This window comes from Pipistrellus hanaki, assembly GCF_964339955.1.
Source record: "Pipistrellus hanaki genome assembly, chromosome: 16".
In the NCBI taxonomy this organism is placed as follows: Eukaryota; Metazoa; Chordata; class Mammalia; order Chiroptera; family Vespertilionidae; genus Pipistrellus; species Pipistrellus hanaki.
In genome coordinates this window covers 39,210,055-39,235,677 of record NC_140518.1, presented here as the reverse complement: position 1 = coordinate 39,235,677, position 25,623 = coordinate 39,210,055, and the positions used below count along the sequence as shown (strand labels likewise).

Below are 25,623 nucleotides of genomic sequence, written 5' to 3'. Positions count from 1 at the left end.
TGTATGTTAAATAGAAGTAATGATTGGAGGCATCTTTATATCATTCCTATCTCAGAGGGAAAGCTTTGAGCATTTCATCATTAAGAATGATGTTTGCGATGGAATATTACTCAGCCGTTAAAAAAGGAAGGAACTTTTGCTATTTGGGACAATATGGATGGACCTAGATGATATTAGGAAATAAGTCAGAGGAAGACAAATACCATATGATTTCACTTACTTATAGAATCCAAAAAACAAACTAATAGAGAATTTATGGGTTAGAGAGATAGGTGAAAAAGGTGAAAGGGATTAAGAAGTACAATTTTCCAGTTATAAAAATAGTCACAGGGATATAAAGTACAATATAGGGAATATAGTGATAACACTAATAATTGTACTAGACTTTTCAGGATCATTGCTTTTTAAGCTATATAAATGTCTAATCACTGTGTTGTATGTCTGAAACTAATATATTGTACGCCAACTGTAATTGAAAATTAAACTCAAAATCTTTTTTTAAAGAATGATTTTTGCTTTGAATATTCCTTTATAAGATTAAAGGGGGTTTCATTCTACTCTTAGTTTTTATCCTGCATGGATGACAGTGTGATTTTTCTGATTATGTTGTTACTAGAGACCCAGTGCATGAATTCGTGCATGGGTGGGGTCCAGCCGGCTCCTCCTGATGGGGACCCATTAGGCCGAGGAACCACGGGCAGTTGGCTGGCTGGCCCCACCCCCAGCCAGAGTTTTGGAGGCTGATTGGGGATGGGGCTGGCCAGGAGGAGGGCCACAGGCTGTTGGCTAGCCAGCCCCTCCCCCGATTGGGGTGTTGGGGGCTCATTAGGGGTGGAGCTGGCTAGGAGGAGGGGCTGTGGGCAGTTGGCTGGCCAACTCCACCCCTAATTGGGGTGTTGGGGGCAATCAGGGGCCAGGCTTGCTGAGTGCAGGGGGGAGAGGGGGTGGAGCTGATCAGGGCCCGGATCAGGCTAGTTGGCTGCCGCAGTGCTCCTCATAGCCACAGGTCAATCTGGTCATTCTGCCGCGGGGCTTTTATCTATATAGATTGTTGTGAATTTTATATACAGGGTGTTCCCAAAAAATGTATACACACACTTGGAATTATTATAAAGGCAGTGTTTATTAAAATACATTTCATTTTCTAATTTGAGCTATCAGCTGTTAAAGTGTGTATATACTTTTTTGGGACACCCTGTATTTTTGTAAATGAGACTGACTTAAAAATTTCCTTTCTTGCAGTGTCCTTGTCCTATTTTGCTATCAAGATTATGTGGGCTTTATAAAGTGAATTGAGTAATATTTTATGTTTGTGTGTTCTCTGAAAGAGTTTGGATATGATTGATGTTATTTCTTTTTAAAGTAACAACATAGTTTTCTTTGTGGGAATGTTTTTCTTTCATAAATGTAGGACTTTTCAGATTTTAAATTTCTTGTATCAGTTTTGATAATTTTTTCTACGAATTTTTCTATTTTGCTTAAATTTTCAAATTTATTGGCATAAAGTTGTTCATAATACCCTTATTTCTGTAGTAACCATTTAGGACACCATTTGTAGTGATGTTCACTTTCATTCCTGATACTAAAATTTGTTCTACCCCCTTTTTTTTAAATTATGGTCATCAGAGATTTATCAGTATTACTAGTCTTTTCAAAGAACAGACTTATGGCTTTGTTGATCCTCTCTTTCCTCTCTCCCTCCCTTCCTTTCTTCCTTCCTTCATCTACCCACCTTATTCTTTACCTTCACACATTTGGGTGTGTTTTTTTCTACAATCATCTGCACGTGATGTTTTGGTCAGTGATGGAGTGTATATATATGACAGTGGTCTCATAAGATTACAATTATAATGGAACTGAAAATTCCTATTACCCAGTGAGATGGTGATGTGTAATGTGCAATGAAGTTCACAGAGACTTACCATTACATTACAGTTGCCTGAGTATTCAGTACAGTAGCAAGGTGCACAGGTCTGCATCCTAGGAGCTTATAGGGCAGCAGGATTTGACACCGCAAAGCATGTGCCTTTGGCATAAGGATTATTTCAGGCTAATTTTAAGAAGCAGTAAATATGGGAGAAGCTCTGAAAAACCAAGTAGAAGTTGCCCTTTGTAAAGGTAACAAATTTGTAGGGGGAACCTCCATTAGTAAGGGCGCCTCCCTCCTGTACCAGGTCGGGAGGGATGACCTTATTTCTGGAAACTCTTATCAATTCAGATTTATATCTGCAGAACAACCTTACCCTGTTTACTGTGTTTTTTCCTGGTAACCTCCCATAACTGACTTGTCCCACCCCAATATCCTCTTTCTTTTTCTTTTCATTCTCATCTGAGGATATTTTTCCATTGATTTTTAGAGAGAATGGAAGAGAGAGGGAAAGACAGAGAGAAACATCGATGTGATAGAAACACATCTATTGGTTGCCTCCTGCATAAGCCCCAACCAGGGCCCAGGCCAAGAAGGAGCCCTTGAGCAGAATTGAATCCAGGACCTTTGGTCCGAAGGCTGATGCTCTCTTCACGAGCCAAGCTGGCTAGGGCTGTCCTCTTGCTTTCAGCTGAAGATGGCATTTAAGGTAGTGACTTCAGTCATTTCATCAAATTACTGTTTTCCTTGGTCTCTCACATGTACCCAGGAGGTATACATATTACTAAACTTTTTTGGTTTTCTCCTTTCAATCTCTTCTCACAGGGATGTCTCAGCCACAAACCCATTAAGAGAGAAAGTTATTTTTCCTCCTCTAGACTCTGGAGTCTGGAGAGCAATAGGCTGCACCATATAGCCTAGATGTGGAGTAGGCCGTACATACCACTTAGGCTTGTGTAATGCACTCTAGGATGCAGACACCTAGCAACACATTTCTCAGGTGTATCCTTCTCATTAAGTGGCCACAACCTTACTGTTAACCTAAAAATAAAGGCCAGAGTGAGAGACTACAAGCATTTCTCTTGAGATCAAAAAAGAATAGCTGTTTGCAAAGCACTGCCTTAGACATTAGCCCAAATAGAATACCATTAGGAGACAAAGGCGGGCCATCTATGAGAAAGGGACAGGAAGTCACACCGAAAGGCAGAAGGCATTTCTGTAGGTGCAGATAAACTAACTAGTGGCTCTAATTCTAAAAATGTTTTACTTTTCCATCTGGAAGTCATCAGTCTGGTAGTCATATCAGGTTTCTCCTTATCTTTGCAAACAGTTGTTAGAGATAAGTGCTGGTTATTTGCCCTATTTTAACATTCCGAAGGGTTGAGGCAAAAGACCTACTGGGCAGCTCCTCTGGGATGTAGCTGACGCTGCCATTTTAAAGTGGCTCTGCTTATATTATACTAGGGGCTCAGTGCATGAATTCTTGCACCTTGAAAGGCACTGTGGGCCACAAGGTTTTGGTGGGCACAGAGGCAGGTCTTGGCCCATCATCTGTGCCCCCCGCCGGTCCCTCCTCCCGTGGCCCCTGGGCCCCCGTCTGCCGGCAGGGCAGCCCCACTCCCGTCGTCGCCACTCCCACATGCTGACAGCGCTGGCCCCACTTGCACCCACGATCACCCCTCAGGAGCAGGGGGAGGTGGAGAATCCCTCAGGGGCCATTGAGGCTGGCAGCCACCTCTAGCACCCTCTAATGGCGCTGAGCGATTGGGACTGGCGCCAAGAGCTGGCAGTGGGTGTGAGCAACAGCTCCAGCACTGGCAGCAGGTGCGAGTGGGGCTGGCGCTGACAGTAGATGTGAGCACCTGGTGGGACTGTGGTGCACGGGAGCAAAGAATTTAACCACCAGAGGCTAGTCCTGGTGACAGTGATTGGCGCCACCCCACCTTGGTCTGGCATCCCTGCTCACCTGCTCCATCATCCCACTGCAGCCAATGCCCACCATGTTCTGCACTCTGCTGCTTGACTCCATGTTCCACACATGCCCTCTGGTGGTCAGCACACGTCATAGCGACTGGTTGTTGGGTTGTTCCACATATTAGGGTTTTATATAGAGAGATTTTTACAGTACTTTCTGTGGGTTTAATTTGTTCACTCATTTTTGAGATGGAGATTTAGATCACTGTTTTGTTATTTTCAACTGGTCTAATATATACTTTAAAGGCTATACATTTCATTCTAAAGTAAAAGCTATAGCAGTATTCCACAAGTTTTAATATGCGTTTTTATTGTTCATTCAGTTCAAAATAATGAGGATGTCTTTGTTGCTTCCATGGGTTATTTAGAAGTAAATTGCTAATTTCCAAACATAAAGGGACTTTTAGGTTTATTCTGTTATTTCTGATATAATCTCCCCTTGATCAGAGAACATAACCTGAATAGTTTAGTCCTTTGAAATATGTTAGACTTGCTGCATAGTTCATCATGTGATCAGTTTAAATAAGAGGTCATCATGCCCTTGAAAAACATGTGTGCTGCAGTTACTGGATGCAGTGTCTCTTATATGTGCAGTGTCATTCAATCTTGCATGTTCTCGCAGTTTTTTATCTGCTTGTTCCTTACTATGTTAAAATCTTTGTTTCTCTGTTTAGTTCTATCAATTTTTGCTATATATTTTTGAAGTTATGTTATTACATAAGTACAAATGTAGAATGTTTATATCTTTCCAGTGAATCATCATGATCTCCATTTTTAGTAATGCAACGTTGTCTGACGTTAGTGTTAACTTGAACCTCAGAGCACTTGAACTCCAATTACTCCTCACCTTGCAAAGTTATATGCCACAGCTGTCTATTCTCTGTATTTTATTTTAATTTTTTTAATTGATTTCAGAAAGGAAGGAAGAGGGAGAAAGAGAAAAACATTAGTGATGAGAGTAGATCATTGATTGGCATGCCTCCTGCACGTCCCCGACTGGGGATCGAGCCCACAACCTGGTCATGTGCCCTGACCAGATTCGAACTGTGACCCTGGTTCATAGGTCAATGCTTACCCATGGGGCCACACCAGCTGGGCTAATTCTCTGTATTTTAAATCCCGCAAGAGGCTTATTCCTTCTTGGTCAGAGTCTATTTAGGTTTATTCATGTACTTCCTATTGCTCTTTATTTTTTTCTACATCTCTTCATTTCTATCTTTCTTTTAGAGAGGGGTCTCTATTTGTCTGACAGTATCTATATTTCATCTTCATTTTTTAAGTTCTTTTTTCCCCCTGGATTTCGAATTTCAAGCTGACAGTTATTTCCTTTCAGCCTATGAAGATGTTCTCCCTTCATCTTTTTTTTTCCTCTCTGTTGAGAATTCAGCTTATAGTTTTATTGCTGTTTCTTTTTGAAGATAATCTCTTTCCCCCACTGGCTATTTATAAAATTTTCTCTTTGCTTTTGGCTTTCAGCAGTTTTACTCTAATGTGCTAAGGTAATTTTTTTTTTTTAGCATATTCTAGTTGGAATTCATAGCATTTTTTAATCTGTGGCTTGATGTCTTTTGTTAGTTCTGGAAAATTCTTAGCCTTTATCTCTTCAGATATGCTTCTGCCACATTCTCTCTTTTCTTCTTGGAATCAGATACCTCGTCTTTCAGACCTTTTCATCATATCCCATATATCTGTCCCATTCTTCTGTATTCCTGTTTTTTCCCTGGCTTCAGTCTGGATATTTGCTTCTAATTAAAATGTCAACTCTTTCTTCAGCTGTACCTCATTTGCTGTTAAACACATCTATTGAATTATTCCAGTTATTCTGTTTTCCAATTTTAGAATTTTTATTTGAGTTTTCTTTTAATAGTTTCCAATTCTCTGTCAGAATTCTCAATCATGTCTTATTATTTGAAAATATTATTATCCAAGTTAATAATACACGGCAATAAAATTAGGCTCACAGGAGATCCAGATTTTGTCTTGTATTTCAGTTATTGTATATCAGAAATTGTGAGGGTAATTTGAGGCTCTGGATGACAAAAAGCTCATTCTAGAACTCTTTGGACAGGCCATGGGACTAGCACCGAAGACCCTCAGTGATTGCCATCCTTCCCAACGAGGCTGCGGGCGGGTCTGTTTCTGCAATGCTGGGAGGGTAAAGGAGGGGTCAGAGATCAATCAAAGGACTTGTGTGCATGTATATAAGCATAACCAGTGGACACATGGGGGGGTGAGGGCCTGTGCTGGGGAGCAGGAGCAGATGGGGAGAGGTCAACAGGCAAAAAAGGAAACATGTAATACTTTCAACAATAAAGAATTAAAATAATAATAATAAATAAATAAATAAATAAATAAAGATTAATGGAAAGAAAGACACCTTCTGAGAATGTGTCCATTCTATCACTTGATTTCCTGATATCCATTCGACCCTTTTTCCCCACTGTGGATTTTAACTTTTTAAAATTTCAGATTATTCCTTACAGTTCTTCCTTGCTTTAGTCACCTCTTTTTTCCTTATGCATTTCTCTTCCGATATGTAGAATCCATATTATTATTAAATTTGGTTGCAGCTATAACACAGTTTTCTAAAGTTTCCTTTTAGCTGATTTTGTAGATAATTTCCACAGGTAATTTCTTTCTCCAGATCCTAGATAATGATCTCCTTATTACATAGGGTTGTTTGTTGTCCCATAAACACACATGAATTGTTTGTTTTCTCTTAAACACACGGAATGTTATCTAAGTGGAATGTTATCTAAGTGCGGATGTTTGCAGATGGTGTGAGAGCATTGTTCTTCCTTTCTTTTCTTTGGATGGTGTCTTCTGAGGGCTGCAGCTGGGTGTAGGTTGCACAGTGCTCCCAGGTCAGTCCCCCATTCCTGATCCCTCACCCTTTCGCTGACATTGCCCCTGCCTCGTTTCCTGGCTCTCTAATACTCGGAACCTATGAAATCATGTGTACACTATCGCTGCTTTCGTAAACAGAGGCCTGACACTGAAAGGATGGATGGAATTTCTCAGCGCTAGAAAAGAGATGCACATGGCTGGCAGAGTGATCAGCATATATGGAGGCTGGAGACATAGAGCGGCATAGCCTGTTTGAAAATTGCTAACTATTTTGTGCAAATATTTTTGTATTTCTCTTATGTATATAATGTTACTCGGGGTCTTAAAGGCCACACAAACTTTGCAGTTCTTCAGGTTTTTCTCATGGCTTTTAGCAATTCAGTATTTCTTTCCAACTGCTCCCTAGGCAATCTATTATTGTAATGAATCCCTTTTTAACGAACTGCAAACTCAAAATGTTAAAAGGGGATTCATTATTTTCCTCACAAATCAAATCATTGTTCTTGTCCAATAGTAACCTTTCCAGTTCTCAAGCTTGGAGTCCTTAACTTGTATCTTAGTGGTTTTCCTCACTCCCGAGTTACTGAGTTCGGTGCCTCTCCACCCAGCTTTCCCCGTGACTCATCCCCCCTCCGATTTGTACTGCCTTTCTCTCATCTGGCTGTGCCTGGGCCAGGCTGTTATCAGCAGCTCCATTTCCGGCTTCTCACCTCTTGCCCCTTCACTCTTATTTCCCACATGGCTGCCAGGTTTATACATTTTCAAAAATGCTTCTTTCTTTCCATCACCCGTCCCTGCTGAGCCTCTGATACCTAATCATCTATAGAGGACAACATTCAAATTGTTCAGTTTGACCTTCTGGCTCCTGCCTCATTTCAGGGTACAAACAATTTGCAGCTAGACTGGACTTCTCACTCTGCCTTGGGTATATCCCCCCACCTAGTTTTATGCTCCTAATATTTTAATAGGGACTGCTTTATGCTCCCTCTTGACCTAATAGTGTTTAAAAAGAACATCAAAGACCATCTAGGTTTGAATTTGTGTTCCTCGTTTTACAATTTCGGACAGGATGGCCCTGACTTTCAGCGCCTGGGGCCAGTGTGGTCTGCTTCAGGGGAGTTTCTCTATTTATAATTTCTCTAATATATTGTCTTGTTTATTTAATGAATACTTATTGTCATCATGTTAGGGAAAGGAAGGGAGAGAGAGAGAAACATCAATTCGTTGTTCTACTTTATGCATTCAGTGGTTGATTCTTGTATGTGCCCTGACCAGAGATTGAATCCACAATCTTGGTGCATCAGACAACGCTCCATCAGAGCTACCTAGCCAGGACCTGTGTTATGTCCTTAAATACTTAGGTGGAGTTTAATTAAACTTTAAGGTATCAAAGAAATTATTTTAACATATCACCCTCTTACCGAGGGCCTTAGGGAAGGACAAAAGTAATAGGGTGTCAATTCAGTTATCACTTAGGCAGGAGCTCAACATTTGAGCTAATTTTCTGGATATAAGCTGCCTCTTTAAGCACTTAAATTTAATGTTTCCACTTAAGTACTTATTACGGCCCTTTGGCAAGCAGAGTACTGATGACTATTTAACCTTGTTTTTTGACAACTTACTCATATTTGTGAGACTTATTCATTTTTTTTTAATCCTAGTTCTCAGAAACACATGGTAGACATATGTTGGAATTATTTCTTGATTTTTATTTTTTATTTTTTTAAATATATGTTTATTGATTTCTGAGAGAGGGAGAGATAGAAACATCATGATGAGAGAGAACCATTGATCAGTTACCTCCTACACACCCCTACTTGGAATCCAGCCCAAATTTGCAATCGGGGCTCGTGCCTTGACTGGGAATCGAACTGGTGACCTCCTGGTTCAACCACTGAGCCAAGTGAATTATTTCTGATTAAAAATGTCATTGTTATGATTTGTTACCATGTCATATATATAGATTGTAGGTTTCTGGGAGGTTTTTTGTTTTGTTTTTTGCCAGTCTACTTGCCTCTTATAAAAGTAAAATATATAATCTGTAGCTTCATGATAGACTATTACCTAATTTTGAATGAAAAAAAATGAGGATATGTATATCAAAATGCATTAAGATGTATAGTTATGGTGTGTTAACTTTATATAAATAAAACTCAATAACAAAATATTCAGATTGCCTCTCCTCAGCTTCCTCCCCCTCAGTACAATCTTTGTTTTTATTCTCTCTCGGTGCCTTTCTGTCGTAGGGGTGGCAGAGAGGCCAGGCTAGTTAGATGAGAGACTTGGTTTGGGAGGAAGAGCCAAGGTGCTGATGTGAGAAGCCCAAGAGTCGGCCGGGGTGGTGTGAGCTGTGTGCTCTGCTCTGAGAGCTCGCATTCTGGAGACCTAAGTGATCAGCAAGGCTTGGCAAGAGCTCTGGCTCAGGCTGGAAGGCAGACGGCCCAGCTCAGTGACCTGAGGGCAGGGTCTTCCTGCCTTTTGTCCTCTCCCGTCCCCCTGAGCCAGGTGAGGAAGGCCATTCCGCGGTACAGCCTACACTTGTGAGATTCGGAAAGAGAACAGCTACAGAGATAGTTCTGATCACTTAACCTTTTATGGCAGGATTTCCTTCTCTTGTTTTAGCGTTAGTAACTGCAGTATTCAAAACAGAGTAGTCTCTAGAGTGCCTTCTGGTGGCAACTGCCAAGGGTTTCAGCCCTTCCCAACACAGCTGCGGGTTAGACTCTCTGCTCGGCTCCCGGGGGAGCTGAGCACGTCAGTTCTCAGCCGCCTGTCGTGTCCTCTCGCCTTTGGATTTGGTCTCCCCCGGTCACCTTAAGTACAAGGTCTGCTTCATGGTGTTACTGAGCGTCCTTTCCACATCCTCAGTCCCTCAGAGCACTGGGCATCTGGCAGCAATCCCAACTGCTCTTGCTTTTCTCTAATTCCCAGGATCAATTTTGTAGATTATTCTCAGAAATCATTCCATGTGAACTTAAAAAACCCCAAAGTCAGAAGGGTTAGTATCAGTTCTGTGTACTGATTTCAGGTCAGGCAAGGCCCGAGTCTTCCAGACGAGTGGCTTTAAACATTGAGGACCCCCCAAGAGCTTTTGTTTATGTGGGTTATATTTATTGATATTTACTGTATTAGAAATTAAAGCAAAGTTTTAAAATATTTATCAATTCATTTAAAAATAATAAACCATTTACTTAAATAAATTTACTTAAATGTATAACAAGCTCATGAAAATTATTTTGATGGAAAAAATATATTTTCAAAAAAAGAAAAATTAGAAGAGTGAAAAGTTTATATATTTGTAAATCTTTTTAATAATCTCCTTGTCAGATAACCGTGGGTATTTTACTTTGATAGTATACCCAAACTTCAATGGTGCCTTCTTAAACATTAGTTGCAGTGTGGAATCTGAAACTACATTAATGAACTTTTCATACCTAGTACTCTTGGGAAAGAATGTGTGAAAAGACAACATTGTTTGAACCTTACGGTAGCCCTGTGAAGTCATGAGGCGTACTATATTATTATTTCTATTTTACAGATGAAGTGATTGATCCAGGAGAGAGCCTCTTAAAAATCTCTGTGTGACAGAACTACTTGTCGTTTAGAATTGCCTCTTTGTGCGCTAGATTTAATTTGGGGACCAGATAAATTATCCGAAGGATAAAGTCTCCCTGTTCAGATGACTGTGATTTCTATTTGTCTGATATATGCCTTATTTTAAACACTGTGTTTTATTTTTATTCTAGACTTATTCTGGACTCTTCTGTGTAGTCATAAATCCTTACAAGAACCTTCCAATTTACTCTGAGAATATTATTGAAATGTACAGAGGGAAGAAACGTCACGAGATGCCTCCACACATCTATGCTATATCTGAGTCTGCTTACAGATGCATGCTTCAAGGTAACTGGCAATGTTTCCATACGAAATGCTTAGTTTCTTAAACATAATTAGGTATTGTATTAGATGCTACATTTATCAAAAAAATATTAACATTTTTAAAAGGTTAGAAATTAAATAAATGTTTATTGTAAAAAAAAATTACAAATTCTTAAAATTAGAATGGGCAAAAGAGCGATTTTTATAGGAAGCTGGTATGTTTGTTGCTTCATAAATACTCCATGTTCAAAAGCTCCTAGTTTGTATATACATCTGAGCCACACCACAAGCCAGTATAAGCAAGGCTCTGTTACATTAGATTTTAAAATCAACAGAAAGAGCCAGCAGGAAGAATAATAAACAGAAAAGGTGAACGTTTCATTGGGGAAAGAAAGATTATAAAATATTTCTTATTTAAATATATGTAAATGTGTTGAGTTGGTTGACTTTTATTGCTTTCTTTTGGATTTAGAATGAAATATAAATGTGAAGAGTCATTCATTTGAATCATGGCTTTAGACAAATGGTTTATGGAAGGACATGTTTTAAAAAACAAAAACAAAATGTAACAGTTTTTAATGCACTTAGCATTGCTCAAAAAGACTACATTATACATGGGACTTGCTAGTGCTATGTGAAGTCTATAACTCCCCCTCTATCTACTTTTTTTTTTTTTAATAAATCCGATAAGATATATTAAAATCTGTATCACAACGTTTGTAGGTTGTGGAAAGGCTGTCTTGGTGTCTGGTCTGAAGGGGAGAGTGTGAGGGAATTAATAAATTACAATACCCATTTCCTCCTTCACGTTTTGTTTGGATACCAGGTCCTCTGAAGCAAATAGGAAGTACTTCAAGATTAGCACAGTGTCAGATTGGTAAGGACAGTTTCAATATCCAAAATCAGTTTAGGCTTAAAAAAAGATTATATTTAATAATCTTTCAGAGCCAAAGAATAATAACAGCTATGGCAGTGATAAATTGCTACCAGATAATGGAGAAAGAATTGTCAGCTTCTTTGTTTTTGGTTTGTGTCTCTGTTAAGAATAATCTTTTATTTTCAGAAAGGCATGTAATGTATGAATGAGCAAACTTTGCCTTATATGGGAGAAGAAATTTGAGAAGGTACACTTCTTCCCTAATTGAAACCATAGTTCCTCATTTAAACAAATACCTACGTTCTGCCTAGTTGGTCTGGCTCAGTGGGTAGAGCTTCGGCCTGCGGACCAAACGGACCCAGGTTTGATTCCCGTTAAGGGCATGTACCTTGGCTGCAGGCTTCTCCTCAGCCCGGGCCCTGGTCGAGGCTCCTGCAGGAGACAATCAATTGATGTGTATCTCTCACATTGATTTGTTTTCTCTTTGTTTTTTCCTCTCTCTTCCACTCTCCCTAAAAATCAGTGGGAAAATATCCTCGGGTGAGGATTAAAAAAACAAAAAGACCAATACATTCTTACAATTGAGATTAACTCTGGTCTTTGAACTATATAGAAGGGGAGTTTCCAGAAGACGGGGATGGGCTCACATATATAATTCTAATTTTTTAAAGGGAAGAAGCATCCTGGCCCGTGTTTCTAAGTGGTTAGAGCATCAATCTACACACCAGAGGGTCCCAGGTTCGATTCCCAGTCAAGGGCCATGTACCTGGGTTGCAGGTTTGATCCTGGCCCCAATCAGAATCAGGGCACTTGTGGAAGGCAACCAATTAATGTGTATCTCTCACATCTTTGTTCTCTCTCTTTCTTGCTCCTCATTCCCACTCCCTTCCACTCTCTCTAAAAATCAATGGAAGATTGACAAAAAAATGAGGGTTGGGGGACACTCCAGACTGCTGCGCTTAATGCACCTGCCAGGAAAGATTCTGGACTCTATTGTTAACAGTCCAAAAGCAACATGAAAATACTCACTTTAGCTCAGTAGGAAGGGAAGTACAGTAGACAGTGTAAACAGAGGGACTCTCCATGTATTCCGTACTCTGCCATGATATTCTTGTGGCTGTAGGCTGAAAAGTTGCACTTGAAGTGCTTTTAATGATTGAGGTTGGCCAGCATTATCAGTGTGTGCACAGTGGGTGTGTGCCCTTCCCAACATCTTTGTTAGTATGCTTAAAGATGTGGGATGCATGCCCATAAAACTCATAGATGACACAAAACTGGGAGGGAAAATAAATATATCTGATGAAAAGAAACAGAATTTTTAAAATATCTTGACAGGTTGAATGGGGAATTAGATCTAACAAAATAGTTAATAAGGATAAATGTTAATGTCCCAATGCAGAAGGACAAGATGTGGCTCTCTGGTTACAGGAGGCCTGAGGTTGATGCCACCAGGACTCTGAGAGTGGGGACTCGACTATCCTCATCTGTCAATAAAGCTGTTGACCAAAAAAAAAAAAAAAAAAAAAAAAATGTGGCTTATCAGCACATCATAATATTAATACCATCATTAATGCTCAATGAGCATTTATTGAATATTACTATGTTCCAGGAACTGAGCTAATTGCTTTTATGTGTATTTGTTAATCCACAACAACAACCCTGAAAAGTAAAAAGGATCACTCATCCCTATTTTACGGGGCATAAGAAGTTGAAAATGTAACTAATAAGAGGTCTGAGCTAGGATTCAAAACCAAGGCAATGTGACACATTCTTATCCACAAAACTAAACTTCAATGTAAAAGTTAAAAGGAATTACAGTAATTTATAGCTTTTATTGCATAATAATTTATAAATTGATACAGGAAATTGAAACAAATGCTAAACAGTTATGTTGTATTCCATGCTGTAAGCATGGGGCTACCTGCTAATGTACTATCTACACAGCACCATTGGGTTGGGACATCTGATAGGGTAGTTCATTGCATATGCGGTGGCTCCTGAAGCTCATACTACCTTCCAATGCTGATCAATCCAGGTTTTCAATTACAAATGCGAGCTAGTGAGTAAATGTAACTGGGCCTCTGACGGATCTGTTGCTAGAAAAGAGGGTACCATGCAGAGGATTCAGAGCATGTGGTCCCACTGAACAGTTTGTTCAATGCAAAACAGAAGAGAGCTTATTTTTTTTTCTTATTTCAATAAGATGCTCCATAAGTATTTATTGAATGAAAGTAATGTTCTTAAACATAAATTTTATTACAAAAATTAGAAATTTTGTTTTTGTTAAATTTATACCTAGACATGATATATACTCTAATAATAACTAGGCATTTCATGTTTTTAGTATTAAGTGGAACTTAAAATTTTTACGTTTCTAATTGCTCACTGTTAATGTATAGTAATATTCTTTTTAAATATACATTATATTCACTTTGTATTTTGCAACCTTGCAGAACTCACTTATTCTGAAGGTTTTTTGTAGATTGGGATTTCCTGCATAGACAATCATGGCCTCTGCAAACAGAGACACTGTTATTTCCTCCTTTTCAGTCCCATGCTTTTAATTATTTTTCTTGCCCTGTGATGCTGGAAAGGTATTGTGAGAACAGACATCCTTGCCTGCTCCTGCTCTTAGGGGGACAGCGTTCAGTTTTTCACCTTTGAAGATGATATCAACAAAAGGTTTTTTTGTAGGTGCCCTTTATCAGGTTGATGAAATTCCCTGTGTTCCTAGTTTGCTGAGGTTTTTTTGTTAGTTTCTTTAAATCATGAATGGATATTGAATTTTATCAAATGCTTTTTCAACATCTATTCAGATGATTACATGCTTTTCCTTTTAGTCTGTTGATACAGTGAATTAGATTGTTTGCCTTTTGGATGTTGAGCTAACCTTGCATTTCCAGGATAAACACCACTAGCTCATGTACATTATCCTTTTTATATGTTGTTGGATTTCATCTGCCAACATTCTGTTAAGAACTTTTGTGTCCTTGTTTATGAGAGATATTTGTATGTCATTTTCTTTTATTATAATGTCCTTTTCAGATTTTAATATCAGGGTAAGGCTTGTCTTTTAGAAGGGGTTGTGAAGTGTTTTTTTCCTCTTCAGTTTTTCTGAAGAGTTCATATAAATTGGTATTATTTCCTTAAATGTTTTGTAGAATGCACCAGTGAAGCTATGTTTGTTGGGAAGGTTTTTTTGTTGTTGTTTATCTTTTAATCATCACCCGAGGTTATTTTCTTCCCATTTATTTCAGAGAGAGTACAAGGTTTGACTCCTGCAACCCAGGCATGTGCCCTTGACCGGAAATCAGACCTGTGACCTTCTGGTGCACGGATGATGTGCCAGCCCACTGAGCTATGCCGGCTGGGCTGGGGGGTTTTAATTACACAGTGAATTTATTCTTTTATTGCAGGATAACTGACATATAATATCATACTAGTTTTACCAATTCAGTTTCTTTCTTTTTATTTAAGAGGGAGAGAAAGAAAGAGAGAGCATCAGCTGCCTCCTACATACCCCCTACCAGGGATTGAGTCCGAACCCAGGCATGTGCCTTGACTGGGAATCAACTGGTGACCTTTTGGTGCACTGATGACATTCAACCAACTGAGCCACACCAGCCAGGGCTCAATTTCTTTAATAGATATAGGACTGTTCAGGTTATCATTCCTTCTTGAGTGAGCTTGAATAGTTCATGTCATTCAAAAAATTGTCCCTTTAATCTTAGTTATCAAAATTATTTACATAACCCCTGGGGCACAACCAAATGTGGTGGGCGCCAGAACAGATGCCTCAAATTCCTTCTTTATCATGTTAATTGTTCCTGCACTCACCTAAGTATGTGTCCATCATTTACTTTTTATCCAATCCCAGGGGTTTCCACCGCTTTGTTTTCTTCCGCCTCCTTAATCCATCACCAATGAATTTTGTGTAACCCACCTATGTCCCTCCTTTGATTTCAGTGTATAAATAGAAATGTAACCCGCCATTCTTAGAGGCATTATCTCAACTCATTGAGGTTCTGCTTCCCGGCATATGTCAACAGTTTGGCTCAAATAAACTCACAAAAATTAAAAAAAAAAATTATTTACATAAAATAATTCCTAACATTTCCTTATTATCCCCTTAGTATCTGAGTCTGTATCGGTGTTGCCTTTCATATTCCAGATATTGGTAATTTGTGTCTTTGTCCTGATCAGTTTGTCTTGAAGTTTATAATTTTATTGACTTTCCTCAAAGAACCAGCATTTGGTTTCACTGTTTGGGGTGGTTTCCTTCTTTCTGTTTCCTATTTCGTTTATTTCTTTCTCATTTTTTTTCCTTCTACTTACTTTGGGTTGGATTTGGTCTTGTCTAGTTTTTTTAAGGTAGGAGCTGAAGGCATTGATTTGAAACTATTTTTACTGTTGAAAATAGATTTAATTTGTATGGATTTATTGAGTATCTCCATAAATAGTATGTGATTTTGGGGAGGTGCTTTGGAAAATATGAATTATCAGAAGAGTCCCTAGTCTTCAGAAGGCTATTTGCATTTTTAAAATTAAATTGTTTCCTTTAAATATCAATATTTAGTCCAGACAGTTTGGCTCAGTATTTAGTGTCAACCTATGAACCAGGAGGTCATGGTTCAATTCCTGGTCAGGGCACATGCCTGGGTTGAGGGCTCAATCCCCAATATGGGGAGTGTAGGAGGTAGCCGATCAATGATTCTCTCTCATCATTGATGTTTCTCTCTCTCTCCCCTTCTTTTCTGAAATCAATAAAAAATATTTCTTAAAAAATACCAATATAAGGCTGTGTCTCATCACATTTATAGGTTTTTCAAGATCAGTGTATAAACTGCCATAGTGCTGCTGAAGTTGGTCCTTGAAGGATGTGGAAGACTGAGTGAAACAGACTAGAGGAGTAGGAATGGGACAGTTCTAGCTGTAGAGAAACTTGGTGGTTATGAAGCCCCTCCCCTCACTGTACTGCTAGTGACGCTAAAGCCCAGTCAGACAGATGAGTAACGAGAACAAACAAGTCTCACGTAGAAGACAGTTGTTTTGTTTTGTTTTGTTTTGTTTTGTTTTGTTTTGTTTTGTTTTGTTTTTGGCTGGGGGGTAGAAGCATGGGAAATGAAGTATTGCACAGATTTGAAGGATATATCAGGTTGTCTAGGTCTCAGATTTCAGACAATGATAATAGCATGTACAGATGGGGGGGGGAACCATTCTGAATGGATTAAGGATGGAATGCAATTTAATTTCGGTTAGTTTTTGTGTTTCAGTTTCTTTACATCTGTAAACCAGTTCGCAAAAGCCATAAAAAACACTTCGTGTAGTGGAGTTCTATAGAAATTGCTCAGAACAGAAGAATATCGGGGTATGATGGTTAATATTGATGAACTAGAGGCCTAGTGCACGAATTTGTGCATGGATGGGGTCTGGCCTGCCCACCCTTTTTGGAGATCTGGGGAGGAGGGGGTTGGTTGGGGGGGAGGGTTCTTGGGTCGTTGGCCAACCCCATCCCCTGGTTGAACTCCCAGTCGAGGGAACAGTTTGCATATTAGCCTTTTATTATATAGGATAACCAAAGACTTGTTAAAACCTAGTTTTATAGGTAAAGAAGTTGAAACCAGCAAGGAATCAATGCCTCATCAATAGCTACATTAGTCCATTTGCAGCAGAGCTGGAGTGAGAACAAAAGATTCCAAATCCCGCTATTTTGCCAGTGCCCAGCATGGTACCCAGCACTGAATTTCTCTCAGCAGACCTTACCGTTAATTTTGGGAATGAAGAAATAAGACAGTTTCTGACCTCAGGCACCACATTCTACTGGGCAGGCAGTTGGCAGTATTGTTTGTCTAACTGGAAAATATAGCTCAAAGAAGAAAATGGAGAGGAGTCTGAGGGAGCGTCTGGGTGGTTCCCAGAGGAGATACAGCGGATCTGAGCAGGAAAGGACACGTGGAGACGCCAGGTAGTTGTGGATCTCAGCGGAGCATGTTGAAGAAAGGATACGGCATGACCTCTGGGAAAGTGAGCGGACAAGGAGGCAGGCATCAGCTGTGTACTGTGAATGCTGCCTATGGCAACCAGAGGGGAGGGGAAACGGTAGGAGCTATAGGCATACCTTGTTTTATTGCACTTCGCTGCGCTTCAAAGATGTTGTAGGTTTTCACAAATTGAAGGTAAGACCTGCCACCAACAGAAAAGATTACAACTTGCTTAATTACGATACTCGCTTTATTGTGGTGGTCTGGAATCTCTGAGGAGGTATGTCTGTATTAGGAGTTAAGCTTTCCGGGCCAGGCAGTGATGTAATTCAGTTTATACATAGAATAGATGAATGGATTTTATTTATTTTACCAATAGATGAAAAGAGTAAGGCATAGTGAATGAACTATTTATTTCTCCTTCGTGACACTTGTTTATGCCTGAACCACTGTGAGATCCTCATTGGGCACCTGAGGAGGGAAAGCAAGCCCAGCTTACGGTAGTGAAAGAAGCGCTGCCCCGCAGGCCCTGTGACGTTCCGAAGCCGTGGTGAGCTGGGTCAGTGGTGCTGAGAACCTTGCTGGTCCTCACCCCAGCACCTTTGCCCTTCAGTCGTGTGTGACTCGGGAGGATTACCTGACCCCCTCGGGGCACATTTCTCACCTGTAAAATAGCGACAGTGATGCTCATTCATAAGCGATCGGAAATCATACCTCCTATACCGGTGGTTTTGTCCATGGGCTGGATGTGGATTTGAATTTCACCTTTTCATCTGAAAATTGGGTTGAATACTTTAATCATTGATCACTTCAAAATCATGTTAGACTTTTTTCATTGCTCTGGCTTTCCTTATTTTTGGTATGTATAACATTTGACTTGAGACAGTGGCTAAACGTCACATGGAGATATATCCTCCTTCAACTTTCTTTTCTACCTCATGTTTGATGCTGGTTCTTTTCTCCTCTAAGGTCACAATAATGGTTGTGGGTATTCTTGAAGCCATTCTGAAAGGCATTGGTTTTCCAAACTTGGCCTTGCCTCAGAATCACTTAGGGCCATGGTCGGCAAACTGCGGCTCGCGAGCCATATGCGGCTCTTTGGCCCCTTGAGTGTGGCTCTTCCACAAAATACCACGGCCTGGGCAAGTCTGTTTTGAAGAAATGGCATTAGAAGAAGTTTAAGTTTTAAAAATTTGGCTCTCAAAAGAAATTTCAATCCTTGTACTGTTGATATTTGCCTCTGTTGACTAATGAGTTTGCAGACCACTGACTTAGGGAATTAATGTGGGATTGTTCAATCCCTACAGCACCTGAAAATAATTTAGCAAAGGTGGCGCTCCAAGAAGTACGTTGTTATAAAATTTCCCAGCTGAATTTGATAAGCAGAAGCGGCTGAGAATCAAGGTTGATAGGCATATAAGGTTTGCCAAGCCTGGGTTGGTATTCATTCCCAGAGAATCTGTCGAAAGAGTAAGTAAACTTGACTGGATTTGGGACTATTTAATAGGTTGGGAAGCTTGACCTGAGAGGTGTACAGTTACTGCTTTAGAGGCTATTGCTGTAACTTTATTATATCAGATACTTTAAAAATCAGGCAAATGATCACTTTCTCTTTTTTTGTTTGTCTTACAGATCGTGAGGACCAGTCAATTCTTTGCACGTAAGTAAATGTTGAATGTTCAGATTCATTTTTTATTCTGTTGGAAAGTAAAGCAGTTAATTTTTTTTAAGGAGGGGGTAAAGTAGAGCGGTAATTTTTAAATTTGTTGTAAACCTTGTAATTATTTTTAAAACTAAGATTATGTAAGTTGTTTAAGTTTGCTATTAAGTTGTTTGGTTGTCAGACTGAGTTTTTCACACGTTTTGTAATGTTAATCTGTGAAACTTACATCTTTAGTTGTATTTCCAAATGTTGACCTACTAAACATTTCAGCAATTTAGCCATGCTCTCCAACAGGCATTATTGATTATTATGTGCCTTGTGTTCTGTGCTAAGTATTAGAGTCAAGGTTCAATAAAACAGTATCCACAGAAGGAAATGAGTAGATTGGCACATTCAAGAGGCCACTTTGGCCATCGTGTGGAAATGGTTGGAGGAAGAGCAGTGTGGAGGCTGGCTGTTTAGTTTTCCAGGCAAGAGATGGTGGTGACCAGGAGACAGACTCGCCGGGACGTGGTGATTTATACCCCCAAGAAAGAGGAGCTGAGAGCAGAGGGGGGGGGTTACGATGGTTTCTGGAAGTTTCCTGACCTGGGGAGATGAGAGAAAGAACAGGTTTGGAGAGGAAGATAATGATTTGGTTGAGGACACATTGACTTGGAGGTGCATATGCTTCATCTAAGTGGAGCTGCCCACTGGGCCACTGGATATGAGGGTGCAGCTCAGCAGGGCGGGGGGGGAGAGAGGTAGAGAGGTAGAGAGAGTGAGTTGCTGAGATGCTTCCAGACCTCCACCGTCAGTCACGTCAGAACCTGTTTCCTGGTGGTGGAGGGTCTTGCCTTCAGTTTGTAAAAAACTCAGCACCTGTGAAGCGCAGTAAACCAGGTATGCGTGTAATGAGCGGCTAGAGAACGTTCATTGTTATTGCCAGTGTTTTTAATGTGGGAGAGATGAAATGCCGATGAGAGGGAGGTGGGGGCAGGAAGGAGGAGGGGACTGAGGGAGCGAGGAAGACGGACGGTGAGACCAGAGCGGGGTTGGGTGTCTGGGCCGGGCCAGGACCAGGACCCCTCTACACGCCAGGGAGGCAGACAGGTGTTGAGGTAGGTAAGGAGGGATGGGGAGGCTGGGAACTGGAAAAGTTGTCAGTTTTTCTCTTCCATGAAGTGAAGAGCATTTGTCATCTGGTAGGCAGAGAGGGTTTGGAGAGAGAAGAGAGATAGAAAAAGCTGACACCAGTCTGCTTTGTTGTATAAACTTCTTTCCAGCATTGCTTAGCCTCGGGGCTATATAAATTAGCTTTTCCTAACCAACAAACCACCCAGGAATTTGATGGCTTAAACCTGTTTTCCCAGGGGTTGGGCTCAGCTGGGCAGGTCTGATCGGGAGCTGAGAGGTCCCAGGTGGGGCTCACTCGGGCGTCTGCAGTCACCTGCTGGGTGCTGTGGTTTCTCCTCCACATGTCCCCTCGGTCTGCAGCTGGCTAGCCCCGGTTAACCTGGTGGCACGGTTCCAGGAGCAGTCCAGGTTTCTGCTTGTGTCACATGTACCACTGTCCCATTCCCAAGCAAGACACAGGGCCAAGGCCAGGGTCCATATGGAAACATGGCCAAAGGGAGTGGACACAGCGAGGTGGAGACAGTTGGGGCCATTGCTTAGCCACCATGAGTGTGTGGAATGGAACCAGATCCCGTCCACCAAAGGTGGGACAATCCCAGTTTTTGCAAGTGGGTACAAATGGGTGACAGCGGAGCATAGGAATTGGGGATATTGGCAAGAGAAACTGTCTCAATGGACCATGGGAGGGGGAAAGAGGAGGGAGTTGAGGGAGGAAGTAGATGCATCCATGAACTAGAGGTCTTACTGAAGTGGAACAGATAATCTCGGGGATGCTGGAGTGTCAGGCAGAAAGAGTAGGCAGTGTGGCCAACATGGGGAGATGGTAGCGCCTTGGGTGTGGCAGCAGGAGTGGTAACTGGAGAGTAGGAGGAAGTCATTGGAGTTGAGGGTATCACGTTGCCAGGTACGGGATGTCATTCACATGAGGAGTGGGGTAGGGCAACATACCCACCTCCTGCCCCCGGGCTTCACCGCACTGTAGTCTGTGTTCATGGGTTGTGCATATATGCAGATGTCTTTTGAAAATTATCTGTTACATTGCAGTTCTGACCCTGACTTCCCACATGGTGCCCGCACTATAGACACCAGCCACCAGCTCAGGGGCTCCCAAGTCCTGGGGACTTCTGACAAAATAGCACAAAATTGGGGGTTGCCATTACCCTTCAGAGGCCCCCAGAGACACAGCCTCCATGTCTTCTGGACATTTCCTGCCCAGCACACCCTTGTCGCTAACCAGAAGCTCACCTAAGTGTCCGAGTCCAGAGTTTTATTGGCTTCATATGTCGGCGTGATGGATTGAATCACTGGCCACAGGGTTAATTCGCCCTCCAGCCCTCTCCCCTCCCAGGAGACCTGGCTGATAACATGGTTCAGCAGCCCAGACCTCTAATCACCCTTTTGGTCTTTCAGCTTGGCCAGTTCCCATCCTGGAGTGATCGAGGTGCCCACTATGAGTCACCTCGTTAGCATAAACCATAAACCGTCAGGGCCACGTGAATAGCAAAGACATTCCAAGGACTTAGAAGCTCCCTCCTAGGAACCAGGGACAAAGACCAGCCAGATTCTTTGTTGTGCAGCGTGAGTTAAAGAAGCTGCAGCTGGCATCTAGTCACCGAAACTCTCCAGGAACCGAGCATAGGGAGCCGCATGTTTCTGAGAGGAACAGAGCTGTGCTGCCCATCTGCGGGCTGAGTCGGCAGGTGCAGGGCACCCACTCTCTTTGATTGCGGGGGAGAAGGGGTTGGGAGCTTGATGACCTTTTCTGATGACTCTGGAATGTCTGGCAGCAGGAAACACTTGGGGAGAGAATGGCTGCTGTTTGACCTAACGAGAGGTCAGTGAATACTAAGTTACTTTCGGCACCAGAGTGACCATTCCAGGCACTAGCACTTGTAATTAGATGGTTATTTCCATTTTAGACTGACGTCTGTCATCAATAGGCTTGGGTATGAGGTAAGTCTCCCTAGCAGCTGGCTACCTCTTAGGCAATCATCAACTGCCATGTCTGTCTGTTTTGTTTGCCATGTCTGTCTGTTTTGTTTTTCCCTCCCTCTTTTCCTTTCCTTTCCTCTTCCAGCTTTTCTGAACATCTTATATTTTTACATAAAGCTGCAGTCAACACCCATATATCAACCACCTACATTCTACCATTAATATTGTTCTGTACTTGCTTTATGATATATATTAACCTGTTCATTCTTTTATCCGTCCACTAATCTGTTTTTATTTGTCCTGGGAGGAAAACTAACTTTTCCAACTTGGGTCCAGAGTTTGGAGGGTCTGAGAACAGACAGTTTCTTTACACATGCATGCGATGAGTAAGTTGCTGAGTAGCCAGAAACAAAAGGCTTGTAAACTGTACTGAACTTCAGCAAAAAGGGGAGAGGAGGAAGATGAGGGCTTTCTAGGGAAATTATGGAGAGTCTCTTCAGCTTTGTGATGTTAACAGACAGCTGGATGTACACTGCGGGTGCTAAGGGTCAGTCTTTCCCCACCAGGTCAGTGGTGGCTGTATTTTCAGGAGGCCCTGCTTAAGGTCAGGGAATGTTTCTTTCTGTGGCTGCTGATTGCTCAGATGTTTCAGTTTAAGTTTTTATACCACTTTGGTGAACTATTAATCCCTTAATTTGATGCATGTCAGTACATTTCCCCTTGAATAATGTCAGCATGTATAACAGTTACTAAAGTCCAGAATTTGCATCTTTAACTTTTGAGACAATATACATGTAATAAAATGCATACAGTACATCTTAAGTGTACATGTGCTGAGTTATTTAAGTAACCAAAATCCCTATCAAAATGGAAAACATTACTATCACCATCACCCCAGTACTTCCAGCAAATCCCACCTCTCACTTTTTTTTTTTTTGCATCGCCACATTTTCTTAATTCTTAGATACCTCTAGTTATGATAGTTAATAACAGCTTTGCATATTTCTATCTATTTTAAGCTACATTGTGACTTGAGAAACAGGAAAATGTGAAACAAAGTATCCTAGGTTTAAGAAAATATTATATGTTCCTTGGTGCCTTTGAGAACCTACCACATGAAGAACTCCAAAAATGTATAACGAGAGTCTTCTTAAATTTAATAGACAGCCAATCTAATGAGCTTTCTGTATAGAATAATTGTTCAGTCACGTCTACTTAATAGTTATTTTATACTAAGTATCTATGTTTGCATTGTATCATAAAGAAAAAATACAATTGGAAGCAACATTTCCTTCCGCCTTAAGTTTTGTTTTTTTAGTCATTTACTCTGTAGTTTACTTTTTCTCCCCAAACGATGAGCATGTAATGTACCCTCTGGCCTCATCTGCCTACAGCTCCCCAACCAGCCTTTATTTTTGCAGACTCAGGGAGGCAGTGTGAGCTCCCACCTAAGGGCCCCAGCCCCCTGCTCAGTCTTAGTCTAGTGTCCTGACACGTCTCTGGTGAAGACACTCAGGCTTTCCTTTATCCTCAGAGCAAAGTCTTTCCCACACGCCTCCATCTAATTGGAAGTGAAATCCTGTTAAGAGGATAAGCCTTGTGCTGACTTTCCTTCTCATTAGAATTAAAATTCACACTTGGTGAGGAATTTACTTTATAAAAAATTTGGTTTACATTTATGAATAACTGGTTAACTCAAGGTTTTCCCCCCCTATAAAATGTATTTAATGGTTAAATACTTTTTAAAATAATAGTTACTTCAGTGTTCTATCAGGATGTACAATAGATTTCTTTTGTTAAGGAATTTTATCTATCAGATACAAGTATTACACTAAATGATGAAGACCAACCCAACCTGGATTTAGAACAGTTGATTCTTGCTATGAGAAACATGCCTTAAAAATGTTAAGATAATCAATTTGATTATCTTAACATTTTTAAGGCATGTTTCTCATAGCAAGGCAAGGTCAACTGATATAGGTCAACTGATCTTTGACAAGGGATCAAAGGCATGGAACACAGGTAGTCACTTTAACAAATGGTGAGGAATAATAACAAAAAATGAGTCTAGACCCAGATCTTCCACCCTTCACAAATAAGCTCAAAATGGATCATAGGCCTAAATGTAAAAGACAGAACTATAAAACACCTAGAAGGTAACATAGGACAAAACCTAGATGCCTTTTTACATACAACACCAAAGACACTATCGGGGAAAGAAATAATTGATAAGCTGGACTTCATTAAAATTAAAAACTGCTCTGCCAAAGACATTGGCAAGATAATGAGAAGATAAGCCACAGATTGGGAGAAAATATGTGCAAAAGATAATCTTATAAAAGACTGTTATCCAAAATGTCCAAAGAACTCTTAAAATTCAACAGACTCCTCACCAAAGAAGACATACAGATGGCAAAAGAGCATATGAGTTGTTTCCCATCCCTATCATCACTGCACACACATTGGCACAAGTGCTGGTGAGGCTGGAGCAACAGGAACTCAATTGGGTCATAAACCTAAAAAAACTGCTATTTAAAAAATTTAAGCCTTAAAAAAAAAAAAAAAAAAAAAAAAAAAGCCAAGGCAGCAGTGTGGTGTAGTTGAAATATTATGTTGTCAGATAGGAATCTGGAATTCTTTCTTGTCCCAGCTCTACCATAAGCTAGCGCTGTGACCTAGGCCAAACAGCCACCCTTTTTAGACCTCAATTTGCTTTTCTAGGACTCTGTTAGCTGTCCTCAAGTTGCAACTATAGGAATTTTTAGGTTATTGTAGCTGTGTCTTACTTGGGGGTGGGGGAGAGGTATGCAATCAACTTGTAATTCTAAGTTTAAAATGTTCTAGGCAAATTGGCCAAGGAACTGACTGCAATATCTCCATTAATCTTTGCAACTCCCCTGTTAAATTTACATGTGTGATGGAAAACTTGAACACAAGCCTCTTTTTTAAAAAAAAGTATTGTTGAAAGTATGCATTATGTTCCCTTTCTTTCCCCATTGACCTCTTCTAGCCCACCCTTGCTCCATGCCCCAGCCAAGCCTACCTTGACCATAAAATTTCTGCTCTTTTTAACAGTTTTGAAACTATAAGAAATTGGATAATGTTTTATATAGTAGAGGCCTGGTACATGAAATTCGTGCGGGGGAGGGGGGTTGTCCCTCAGCCCAGCCTGCACCCTCTCCAATCTGGGACCCCTTGAGGGATGTCCAACTGCCCACTGGGATTGGGCCTAAACAGGCAGTCAGATACCCCTCTCACAATCCAGGACTGCTGGCTCCAAACCGCTCGCCTGCCTGCCTTCCTGATTGCCCCTGACTGCTTCTGCCTGCCAGCCTGATCACCCCCTAACCACTCCCCTGCCAGCCTGATTGATGCTTAACTGCTCCCCTGCCAGCCTGTTTGCCCCTAACTGCCCTCCCCTGCAGGCTGGTCACCCTTACCTGCCCTCCCCTGCAGGCCTGGTCCCCCACAACTACTTTCCCCTGCA

General features: G+C 40.9%; 1 protein-coding gene across 3 annotated transcripts in view; it reads left to right on the top strand.

The window, feature by feature from the left end:
• The window catches only part of MYH10 (myosin heavy chain 10), a 140,787-nt gene that overhangs the window by 16,384 nt on the left and 98,780 nt on the right, over positions 1–25,623 (top strand). For all 3 annotated transcript variants that reach the window (XM_084863897.1, XM_084863899.1, XM_084863898.1), the window contains exons 3-4: positions 10,435–10,591; positions 19,058–19,085. In XM_084863897.1, coding sequence (XP_084720023.1) covers positions 10,435–10,591; positions 19,058–19,085 — 185 coding nt within the window. The remainder of the gene's footprint in view (positions 1–10,434; positions 10,592–19,057; positions 19,086–25,623) is intronic.